General features: G+C 40.6%; 1 protein-coding gene across 2 annotated transcripts in view; it reads left to right on the forward strand.

Moving 5' to 3' along the window:
- The window catches only part of SNTB2 (syntrophin beta 2), a 98,739-nt gene that overhangs the window by 42,573 nt on the left and 43,289 nt on the right, over nt 1-12,877 (forward strand). For both annotated transcript variants that reach the window (XR_009517701.2, XM_060000286.2), the window contains exon 2: nt 1,112-1,325. Coding sequence is in view for 1 of the 2 variants with exons in the window: in XM_060000286.2 (XP_059856269.1) it covers nt 1,112-1,325 (214 nt within the window). In the remaining variant the exon portion in view is untranslated. The remainder of the gene's footprint in view (nt 1-1,111; nt 1,326-12,877) is intronic.

Raw genomic sequence — 12,877 nt, forward strand, 5'->3', positions numbered from 1 at the left:
AAATAAGAGCACAGTGCTTCAAATGATAGTAGTTTCCAGTCATGAATGAGGTAAAAGAAGTATTTTATATGTCTTAAAATTGAACTTAAAAGAAAAACGTTTCACATATATTAAAAGCTATATCTTAATTTGGGGCTACTGTTAATAGAAATACTTTGTTTTTGACTATGTTTTTGTACTTGTTTTTCAAAGCTATAATGGTTCGTTTCCAAAGCTGTCTCCCTTACTAGACTGGGCATTCTTTGAAGGCAGGGTCCATGCCTAAGTTGCTCTTGTATTCTCAGTGGCTAGCCTAATGCCTGATACTTGGAAGGTAGCTGAAAATGTTGACTGAGTTGAATCGAATTGAAGTAGAGATACATAGCTTAGTCTGGAGAAGAGAGAGATCATCTTAGTCTTCAGATATCTGAAGGGTTCTCATGTGGAAGAGATTAAGTTTGTTCTATATGGCTTCTGTAGTCAGCAAACCAATGGGTGGAAGTTTCAAGTTTCTAAATGTTGAGTTGTCTAAAGCTAGATGGGGCTGTCTCAGGAGGTACTGAATCTATCCAGATTCATTCATGATGGCCAACTACTGAGATAATTCAGGTATTTAATTGTTCATTTTTTCCTTCACTCATTTATTCAAACATTTACTGAGTAGGCACTGGTCTGGATTTTAGACACCAAGATTGAATAAATTGTAAACCCTGCCTTTGGGGAACTCGCAGCCAGCAGGGAACTGAAGTATTAACAGGGGATTACAACCCAGGGTGCTTAGAAGTTGCTACAGAAGAGTAATGGTAATACCCTGGAGAGAGTGAACAGGAAAGGCTGCTGAGGAGGTGACTCTTGAGTAGAGTTGGCCAGGCCAACAAAGGGAGAAAGGAGTCCTAAGCAGAAGCAACAATATGCAAAGACTCAGAAGTTAGTTTTTAGGATAGAGTAGTGGTATATCATTTGGATTACATGCTCTTAAAGCACCCTCCAATCCTGAGATTCTGTGTGCTGGCTCTTTAACTTCGTGTATTTTTTCACTTCATGCCAGATAGTTCGTGTATGTATATATTTCAGTTGTTATTTTTCACAGGAAGCAAAAATACTAACCTTCTTCTTTGATTTTTGTTCATAGTTAAATTCATCCGAGAAGTGACGCCATATATCAAGAAGCCATCGTTAGTATCAGATCTGCCATGGGAAGGTGCAGCTCCCCAGTCACCAAGCTTTAGTGGCAGTGAGGACTCCGGTTCTCCAAAACACCAGAACAGCACCAAGGACAGGAAGGTCATCCCTCTCAAAATGTGCTTTGCTGCTAGAAACCTAAGCATGCCGGACCTGGAAAACAGGTGAGCTGTACCTAAGGAGAACATCATAGTCACAGCTTTGCAAACTTACAGATATGTTGCAATATTACTTTCTCCCTTTGCATATTTTTATGCAATAATATGACTGTTGACTAAATTATATAGAAGAAAACATCAGTCTGAGATGAATCATTTTTGTACTTCCATATTTAAATTACTTCACACATATATGTACATATATAGATCAATTTTGGATGAATATACAAGAAGCTTAATGATGGTTATGCCTGGGGAATGAAATGGGATTAGAAGGTAAAAGGAAAGAAGAGGCTTCTACTTTTCATTTTAAACCTTTCTGGAGTGTTACTATTAGTTTATTCATTATGAATATTACTTAATAATAGAAAAAGTCTTGTCCAAGAAATTTAAACAAATATTTCCTAGGAGGAAATTCCTTATACTATGGTTAGTGTAAAGAATCAGAGATCTTAAAAAAAAAGAAAAAAGAATCAGAGATCTTCATTATAGGTCAGGCTGCATCAACTAATAACGTGACTGTGGCAAGTTAGCTTCTTTTGACCTCCGTTTCCTCATTTGTGAAATGAGAGCATTGGATTGGATAATTTCTAATGTCCCTCCTAGTTCTATCACCATTTGGGTTCTATGACTTTGTCTTCATTAATGCCATGACGTGGTACTGGTAAACCTAGTGTCTGGTTAGAGATTAGGGGAAAAAAAGAGATAAAGAAAGTAGTCCAAAGACATAGTTAAGGACCAGCTTTTTATAATATACTTTCGCTTTTATGGTCTCCTCTGATCTGAATGCATAGCCAGGTGCCTAATCAGGATGGGATGGTTCACAGAAGACAGCAAGAAGCTGAATGACCTTGGGCATTTTAGGCCATGGGGACATGGAAGCTCCTGCTCTATAATATATTATGTGTATGCTGGAAAGAGTTGAGCTCTGCAATCACACAGACCTTGGTTTGAATCCAAACTAGGTCACCTGCTCCAAAGAAGGCTCTGAGCAAGTTCCTTCGCCTCTATAAACCTCCATATTCTCAGTGATTAAAAAAAAAGAATAACTCAGTGTGCAGATTAAATGGCATAACACACATGAAGCCCTTTGTATAGAGCCAAACATATAGTAGGTTCTCAAGAAATAGTAGCTTAAAAAGTCTTAATTGGGCTTCCCTGGTGGTGCAGTGGTTGAGAATCCACCTGCTGATGCAGGGGACACGGGTTCGTGCCCCGGTCCAGGAGGATCCCACATGCCGCGGAGCGGCTGGGCCCGTGAGCCATGGCCACTGAGCCTGCGCGTCTGGAGCCTGTGCTCCACAATGGGAGAGGCCACAACAGTGAGAGGCCCATGTACCGCAAAAAAAAAAAAAAAAAAGTCTTAACTGCTAACTTTGTATACATACATACTTACATACATATATATATATTTTGGCCACGCCATGCAGCTTGTGGGATCTTAGTTTCCTGACCAGGGATTGAACTCGAGCCCTCAGAGGTGAAAGTGCAGAGTCCTCACCACTGGACCGCCAGGGAATTCCCATGTATACATATTTTGAAAATTACATTCTGATACATTTGTATTGTTTTTATTTGCTTTCTTTTAAAAGTTCAAGACATAGAAATTACTTCTTGTTATATACAGGTTTATTTGTGAAAGATTGTGTGTATATTGAAGCATATATAAATACAGAACAGCTTGATCTTTAAAGAAATGCTTTTTTTTTTCATACAGTAAGAATCTAATTTGTACTTATGCATATCAGGGTCGGGGGGGGATAGATTGGGAGATTGGGATTGACATATAAACACTACTATGTATAAAATAGATAACTAATGAGAATAGACTGTAAAGCACAGGGAACTCTACTCAGTGCTCTCTGGTGACCTAAGTGGGAAGGAAGTCCAAGGAAGAGGGGATATATGTATATGTGTGGCTGATTCACTTTGTTGTACAGCAGAAACTAACAACATTGTAAAGCAACTATGCTCCAATAAAAATAAAGAATCTAATTTTTAAAGTAAATAATCAACTCTGCCTCTTAAATCCAAGTTAAAATTTTTTTCTCAAATGAGATATATTTAGGTAGAGACTTTGATCTGTTAATCATGGACTTAAAAAAATTATGTAGTTAGGACTATAGAGAAGGAATTAGAATAGAGTTACAATGTGATAAAGAGAACAAATAGACATTATATTTGTCAACTGATTGTCAGGCTGAGGAAAGTGTTCAGGCTAAGTCTTTTCATAATAAATCATTTCTTTTTTTTAAATAAATTTATTTATTTATTTTTGGCTGCTTTAGGTCTTGCTGCACGCGGGCTTTCTCTAGTTGCGGCGAGCAGGGCCTACTCTTCGTTGCAATGTGTGGGCTTCTCATTGCAGTGGCTTCTCTTGTTGCGGAGCACAGGCTCTAGGCGTGTGGGCTTCAGTAGTTGTTGCTCGCGGGCTCTAGAGCTCAGGCTCAGTAGTTGTGGCACATGGGCTTAGTAGCTCCGCGGCATGTGGGATCTTCCCGGACCAGGGCTCAAACCCATGTCCCCTGCATTGGCAGGTGGATCCTTAACCACTGTGCCACCAGGGAAGTCCCTATAAGTCATTTCTGAGAATGAGAATAGATTGTTGTCTTAGTCTGTTCAGGCTGCTGTAACAAAATACCGTAAACTGGGTGGCTTATAAACAACAGAAATTTACTTTTCACAGTTAGGGAAAAGCCTTGGAAGTCTAAGATCAGGTACTGGCATATTTAGTGTCTGGCGAAGGCCCACTTCCTGATTCATAGATGGTCATTTTCTTCCTATATTCTCACATGGCAGAGAAATCTAGACAGCTCCCTGGGGTCTCTCTCATGAGAGCACTAATCCCATCTGTGAGGGTTCTGCCCTTACGATCTAATCGCCTCCCAGAGGCCCCATCTTCTAATTTTGTCACATTTGGGGTTAGGATTTTTTTTTTTTTTTTGTACACGGGCCTCTCACTGTTGTGGCCTCTCCCATTGCGGAGCACAGGCTCCGGACGTGAAGGCTCAGTGGCCATGGCTCACAGGCCTAGCCGCTCCGCGGCATGTGGGATCTTACCGGACCGGGGCATGAACCCGTGTCCCCTGCATCAGCAGGCGGACTCTCAACCACTGCGCCACCAGGGAAGCCCCCATATAGTTTTATTTCTGTTTCATTTTTAAAATGTTTCATTCAAGTAAAATTAAAGTTAATATTCTTTTTTTTTTAATAATTTAATTAATTTATTTATTTTTGGCTGTGTTGGGTCTTCGTTTCTGTGCGAGGGCTTTCTCTAGTTGCAGCGAGCAGGGCCACTCTTCATCGTGGTGCGCGGGCCTCTCACTATCGCGGCCTCTCTTGTTGCGGAGCACAGGGTCCAGACGTGCAGGCTCAGTAGTTGTGGCTCACGGGCCTAGTTGCTCCGCCGCATGTGGGATCTTCCCAGACCAGGGCTCGAACCCTTTTCCCCTGCATTGGCAGGCGGACTCTCAACCACTGCGCCACCAGGGAAGCCCGGGGGTTAGGATTTTAACATGAATTTGAGGCAGGGACACAAGCATTCAGTCTACAGCACCTGTAGTGCTGCTGATATATTTCTATAGCACGCTGGGGTTGTGGGAGGGAGAGAAGGAAGGAGGAAGGTGATATGACTTGGCTGTATTGCTGAAAGTGGTGCTAGTTTATCATCCACTAAGACCTTTTAGAGCTCAATAACCTTGACCTTTATTAAAACTTGGGGCTGCATTCTCTTTAGCGTATATGCTAAAGACATTTGGTGGATGGTCAAGTTTGAAGTAGATTTTCAGAAACAACAGAAGAGGGCAGTTTGGGCTATAAGAGTTGTATCACACCGTGCTCTTCAGTAAGATGATCAGTCTACTTATTACTCTACAAGGATAGGTCTTAGAAGAGTTAGGCTTTTGCAGATTATCAGGCTTAATGCTGCAAAGTAATTCGTTTCCAAAGTTACTTAAAATAGCAAATTTGGGAACTTCCATGGTGGTCGCATGGTTAAGACTCCGTGTGCAGTGCTCTCAGTGCAGGGGGCACGGGTTCGATCCCTGGTTGGGGAACTAAGATCCAGCATGCTGCATGGCGTGGCCAAAAAAAAAAAAAAAATACCAAATTTGCAAATGATCTGCTTTTTATAAAATATAAGTTGGAAGAGATTCAAGGTTATTCTTATGTCACTCTTACTTGCATTCCAGAGTGCTTTCTAGAGAAAAAGAAAAGCAGTAGAATTGCAGGTACCTGGCAAAATTATACTTAACTTTGGTTATACCCACAGGAATGTGAACATCTATCCTAAGTGTCTTGGTAGAAAAAAATGTTCAGAGCCATTGAGTAATTAGACTGAAGTTAGGGTGATGGACTTTGTAACATTAGGCAAACTATTTGTTTTCATAAGCCTTGGTTTCCTCCTGTATAAAATGAAAGGTTATATGAGGATTTAAATAAGAGAACAATTATAAAATTGGCATAGTATGCTCTCAATATATTATTATTATAGGTGCTGTTGGTGTCCTTCTGACCTTAAATAAGTCCCTTAATTCCTCTGTCCTCCTGTTTTTTTCTTTCTGTAAAATGGACATAATAATGCTTGCTCAACTCTGTTCTTTTACTTCAAGGATAAATAAGATAGTATCTGTAAAGTCACTTGGAGCTCTTTGATCCTTAAATTTATCTCAGCTCTGTCAAAGGAAATGTCATGACAGGTAACACAGCTGCAACATTTAAAGCCGTGGAGAAAACCAGTTCATTTAGGAACAGCAAAAATAAGTTCATCAGGACATCTGTCACCAAGATATTTATCACATTGCAGCCTTATATAACTGACCATATTTCTATTTGAAAATCTTAATCTTCCACATAGTCTTTGGTAAAACTCTGACAAAGAATAGGCTTAGATGTGCCCTAATCTGGAAAATAATTATGAATCTGGTATTTAAGCCCTACATAGGCAAGTGGATTCCCATCATAATTTTTCCCCTAACAATTTATTATGAAAATCTTCAAACATACAGCAAAGTCGAAATAATTTTATAGTCAACACTCATTTTTCCACGACCTAGATTCTACCATTAACATTTTACTATATATACTTTATCATGGATTGGCCCACCTATCCATCCGTCAATCCATCTTAATTTTCTTTGATGCATTTCAAAGTGAATTGCACACATTAGAATATTTCTCTCTACTCAAGCGTGCATATAGAGTTCAGTGTTTTTGTTGTAGCTTTTTTCTTTTGAGACAATATTTGCATACAATAAAATACACAAATCCTAAATTTTGACAGATGCCTAAAATTATGTAACCCAAGCCTATCAAGATACAGGACATTACTGTTAACCTTGGAAAGTTTTCTTTTTCCCATTCCCAGTCAATTCCCTCTCCCACCTTCCAAGGCTACTACTGTTCTGACTTGCTGTCATAGATCTGTTTCAGCTATTCTAAAACTTCATGTAAATGTAGTCATATCATATGTACTTTTTTGTGATAGAATTATTTAACTCACCATAAGAATTTTGAGATTCATACTTCTTGTTGCATGTAACAATAACTCTTTCTCTTTTATTGCTGAGTAGTGTTATGTTTTATGAATATAGCATAGTTTCTTTATCCATTTTCCTATTCACGGATACCTGAGCTATTTCCAGTTTGGAGCTAATATTAATAAAGTTACTATGAATATTTTTGTACAACTCTTGTGGGCATACATTTTTTTTTTTTCTTTTTTGCGGTACGCGGGCCTCTCACTGCTGTGGCCCCTCCCGTTGCGGAGCACAGGCTCCGGACGCGCAGGCTCAGCGGCCATGGCTCACAGGCCCAGCCGCTCCGCGGCACGTGGGATCTTCCCGGACCGGGGCACGAACCCGTGTCCCCTGCATCGGCAGGCGGACTCCCAACCACTGCGCCACCAGGGAAGCCCCATGGGCATACATTTTTATTTCTCTTGGATAAATTCTTAGGAGTGAAACTGCTGGCTGCAAGAGTAGGTGTATGTTTAGGTTTTTTTTTTTTCGGTTTTTTTTTTGTGTGTGTGTTTTTTAAAAAACTGCCAGGCTTTTTTCCAGAGTGGTTGTGCCATTTTACATGCCCACCAGCAGTGTGTGAGAGTTTCCATTGCTTCACATCCTTGCCAGCATTGGTAGTGTCAGTCTTCTTAATATTAACTGTTTTGATGGGTGTGCAGTGGAATCTCTTTGTGGTTCATCCTTTATTTTAATGTAAACACTTCACTTTCTAGATAAAAAACTTATTTGACATGAGAGGAAAGCGTCCTTTTTTTCTGTTTTACTGCATTGATTTAGTTTCGCTATCTAAAGCTGAGAAAAAGTGCTGACCATCAGAATGAATAAGTAAAGAGGCAGGGGAAGTTTATTTGCTTCTTCCACCTCTAGTCCTCAAGACCTCACTAGATGCTTCTGATAGTTATAAGCGGTTCATTGTGGAAAGTGAAAGCTAAATAAATAATGACAAAGTCCAGGGAGAGAACATGAGCCTGTTCCTTAGCAAACAGCATTGTGGGCAGTGCGGAGTTTAGTGAGGACAAGGTGTTCTTAAACACTGCTTTTCGGAAATGTAACTCTGTTATCATTGAGCTGGTTCACAATGTCTGGGTCATCTTCACTTCGGCTGTTTTCCATGTAAAAGGTAAATTTTGGCTTTATGATGTATAAAACAGCATGATTATTACTAAATTGAACACATAAGTTATGTCAAAGACTTTACTAAGCAGAAGAAATAAGCAGGCTAGACTTAAGAATCCTATGCTTCTGTGGACCTAAACATGATCTGATTCATCTGATCAGAATGTAATTGCATTTCTCAGGAAATCCTCAGTGGTTTGACCAGAGGCCAGAACTCTTCACACTGTAGCTGTCTCTTCCTCTCTCCTGTGGGCCCAAACAATGACTGGCAGACTGCCTCCAAACTTTTATTCGTAGAATTTTCATTTGAATTTGTCTTTTAAAACAGCAGTAGACATTAGGAAACACTTTGTCCCCTTTATCAGCTCTAGGGGCTGCTTCTTTAAAGGCAAACAGACTTCTGGATCCTAGAATCATTAGTCCTGTTTTGGAGTTTATTTTCTGTTTCTTCTAATTTAATTTTCTATTTTACAATCACTTTTTAAGAAACACTGCAAAATTTCTCTTCATGAAAAATTGGTGATTCTGTCCTGGGAACTGTTTTATTTCCTGTTTTCATCTTTTTCCAGCCTAGTGGTCCCATGATCTTTTCCTGCTTAATCAGGTTAAGTTTATTTTATATCAGACTTATTTTCCTTTCTTTCAGTTATTAATAAGTAGGATCTTTAACATCGGGATTTTCAGAGTTTAAACTGTGGCAAAGGAGCTGTGTCTGAGAGACTCTCCCAGGAACTGTATGAGGTATAAAGGCTTTTTCAGAAGGTGAATGTTTTGTGTCCGAAGAAGGATGAACTGATTCCTGCCTTTAGCTCTAAGTAGGTCAGTAGGAGGAGTGAAAGAAATTTTTTGTCATAGTTTTGCAACATAGTTTTGCATGCGATTAAGGATGTTAGGCTGGTTACAGTGCCAATACAACCAGCTGGAAGTAAATAGCCTCTGTAGAAAACAACTAGCCTGGTATAAGGTCTAAATTAAGGACATCACTGGCTCTTGCACTCAGTTTGGTGGAATGAGGGTGGATATGAATCTTCTTCTGGGTTGAGGGTGGGGCAGTCACTGGCCGCTGGGGATGGGGAATGCTGAAACAATCAGCCGGCCTCTTTATTTTAGCTGAGTGCTTTACTCCCACTTCCAGAGGTAACTGGTGCCTCCAGTTCCCCAGCCTCTTCAGGATTCTGCAACACGGATCAGCTTGGATTTGACCCTCCCCACTTATCTTAGGTCTGCTCTGTCTGTTTGCCAGCTTCCAAAATTTTGTTGTAGTTGCTCTTCTCCTCTTCTCCCCTTCTCCCTGAGCTTGTAGGATTATGCTTTTTAAACATTCTCTCTAAAGTTTGGTGGTGACTTCTTACATACAGCACCAAAAGCACAGTACATAAAAGAAAAAATTGATAAGTTGAACTTCATTAAAATTAAAAACTTCTACTCTGTAACAGATACTGTGTACTGGAGTTCTCCAGAGAAAGAAGCAACGGGATGGATAGATAGTTAGGTAGATTTATTTATTTATTATAGGAATTAGCTCATGCAGTTGTGGAGACCAAGAAGTCCCATGATCTGTTGTCTGCAGGCTGGAGAAACAGGAAAACCAGTCTTATAATTCACCCCGAGTTCAAAGGCCCAAGAACCAGGAACGCCAATGTGTGAGGGCAGGAGAAGAAGATGGTTGTCCCAACTCAAGAAGAGAGCAAACTTGCCTGCCCCCCCACCGCTTTTTTATTCTATTCATGCCCTCGGTGAATTGGATGATGCCCACCTGCATTGTCGAGGGCCATCTTCTTTACTCAGTCTACTGATGATGCTAATCCATTCCAGAAACACCCTCACAGACACACACAGAAATAATGTTTTACCAGCTACCTGGACATCCCTTAGCCCAGTCAAGTTGACACATAAAATTAACCGTCACACACTGTTAAGAGAACAAAAAGATAAGGTACAGACTGGGAGAAAATCTTTGTGAAATACATATCAGGTAAAGGACTGATATCCAAAATTTACAAAGAATTCCTAGGACTTCCCTGGTGGTGCAGTGGTTGAGAGTCTGCCTGCCGATGCAGGGGACACGGGTTCGTGCCCCGGTCCAGGAGGATCCCACATGCCGTGGAGCAGCTGGGCCTGTGAGCCATGGCCGCTGAGCCTGCGCGTCCGGAGCCTGTGCTCCATAACAGGAGAGGCCACAGCAGTGAGAGGCCCGCGTACCGCAAAAAAAAAAAAAGAATTTCTAAAGCTCAACAATAAGAAAACAACCCAATTTTAAAATGGACAATAGATCTGATCTGAACAGACACTTCACCAGAGAAGAACTACAGATGGCAAATAAGCATATGAAAGGTGCTCAGATCATATGCCATTAGGGAATTGCAAATTAAAACAATGAGTTACCACTATACACATATTAGAATGGCCAAAATCCACCTGACACTACCACATGCTGGCAAAGATGTATAGTAACAGGAAGGCTTATTCATCGATGGTAGGAACGCAAAATGCTATGGCTACTTTGGAAGACAATTTGGCAGTTTCTTACAAAGCTAAACGTAGTCTTACCCTGTGACCCAGCAGTTGTGCTCCTTGGTATTTACACAGAGGGTTCAAAAACGTATATCTACACAAAAACCTACACACAAATGCTTTAATCGTAATTGCTAAAACTTGAAAACAACCAAGAGGTCCTTCAATAAATAGGTGAATGGATAAACAAACTGTGGTTCATCCAGACAGTAGAATATTATTCAATGATGAAAAGAGGTGAGCTGTCAAGCCACAGAAGACATGGAGGAACCTTAAATGCATATTGCTAAGTGAAAGAATCCAGTCTGAAAAGCTTACGTACTGTATGATTCCTTGGAAACAGTAAAAGGATCAGCAGCTGCCAGGAGTTCAGAGCCAGGGAGTAAGTGTAATATACTATTTTAAACCGTCCTATAATAAATGTATAACTATTTTTCTTTTAGAAAATATAATCTTTTTTTTTTTTTTTTTTTTTTTGCGGTACGCAGGCCTCTCACTATTGTGGCCTCTCCCGCTGCGGAGCACAGGCTCCGGACGCGCAGGCTCAGTGGCCATGGCTCACGGGCCCAGCCGCTCTACAGCATGTGGGATCCTCCCGGACCGGGGCAGGAACCCGCGTCCCGTGCATCGGCAGGTGGACCCTCAACCACTGCGCCACCAGGGAAGCCCCTAGAAAATATAATCATTTTTTTAGCCAACAAATATTTATGTTAAGGACCATGACGGCAACAATTGATATAGTAGAAAATAACATTAAAAAGAAAAAACATTATAAAGTAATATAGAGGACTAAACAAAGCTCAACGTGAATGTTAAGCTATTTGTCAGAAATCTCTTTTCTTCTACTTTTGCTGAGCTTTTAGGATGGAGGTGTTCCTCCTGACTAGGAATGTGTCCTGCTGGTGAGCTCTGTGTAGTCTCATCCTTCTTGGGTCCAATTAAACCTCCCCAGGCCATTTCTCTTTTGTAATCCATCTTACATCCCACCATAAAATTATTATTATTATTATTTTGGCCATGCCAAGTAGCTTGTGGGATATATATATATATATATATATATATATATATCACATTTTGTTTATCCATTCCATCAATGGACATTTGGGTTGTTTCCACCTTTTGGTTATTGTGAATGATGCTGCTGTGAACCTAGGTGTACAGATATCTCATAAAATTATTTTTAATTCATTGTTTTGATCATATCGTTCCCTTGTTGAGAATCCTCAGTGATTCCATGTTGCTTACCAATTAATATTCAGACTTAACCTGCTATTCAAAACCTCTAAATTTTAATCCCAAGCTACTTCTCACTGTATTTAGCTATAGGATAGGAAATCAAATAAATTCATCAGAACTGTAACTAAAACAGAAAGCAGGATAGCTTATGACGCTGTTTAAAGATATTTCAAGTGTGGGCTTTGTGAAGTGTTTTGGCTGGTCACAGATCTTATTTTATGTTTTGACTATTTTCTAGAACTTTCTGGCCTACTTGGCTATTGCCCTAGAACTGTGAAGCCATATAAAACATGGATAGACTGGTGGCTAGAACTTCAGGTAGCTAGAAGGAGGGTAAGTCTAGTGGGAGGGCACGTGAGTGGGTAAGTAGGTAGGTACCAGGTAGATGTGTTTATAAATTGACTCACAGCATGACACCAGCTTGGTAAGTGTGCCCCAGAGGTGTAGAGGCCTCCATTGCAGTCCTGCTTTGCTACTCCCATCTTGGGAGTGCCATTTTTAGCCAGGAACTTTGTGGTAGTCATCACTGTTCTTTATAGAAGTAGTTTTTGTAACCTGTAATTGTGTATTAGTTAATTATAAATTTTCTGCTTTCCGCATTAGATGATAGTCCCAGTGAGAGTAGAGACTAGTTTTTTTTGCCTATCTTTTTCACTGCTGTATCTCTAACACAGTGTCAAGCATAGTATCTGGCATACAGTAGGTTCTCAATAAATGTTTATTTAAGAAAAGGTGGGGCTTCCCTGGTGGCGCAGTGGTTGACAGTCCGCCTGCCGCCTGCCGATGCAGGAGACACGGGTTTGTGCGCCGGTCCGGGAAGATCCCACATGCCGCGGAGCGGCTAGGCCGGTGAGCCATGGCCGCTGAGCCTGCGCATCTGGAGCACAGCGCTCCGCAATGGGAGAGGCCGCAACAGTGAGAGGCCTGTGTAAAAAAAAAGAAAGGGTGGACTGACCAGAGTTCAAATGAGAACGAATATTTGCCGTATTAAGTATGGCAAATTAAAATATTTGGAATTGTAAAGGAATTTCTAAACAGGACAAAAGAGAGGGATGCAAGCTTCAAGGCAGAAATGCCTAGTGTACATGTAAACTGGTCATCTTTGACAGGTGATGTGGGATCTGGTGACAGTGCTGCAAGGAAGCAAAGACTATCTTCAGAAAGATGAAAGAA

The sequence above is a fragment of the Delphinus delphis genome, chromosome 20 (assembly GCF_949987515.2).
Source record: "Delphinus delphis chromosome 20, mDelDel1.2, whole genome shotgun sequence".
NCBI lineage: Eukaryota > Metazoa > Chordata > Mammalia > Artiodactyla > Delphinidae > Delphinus > Delphinus delphis.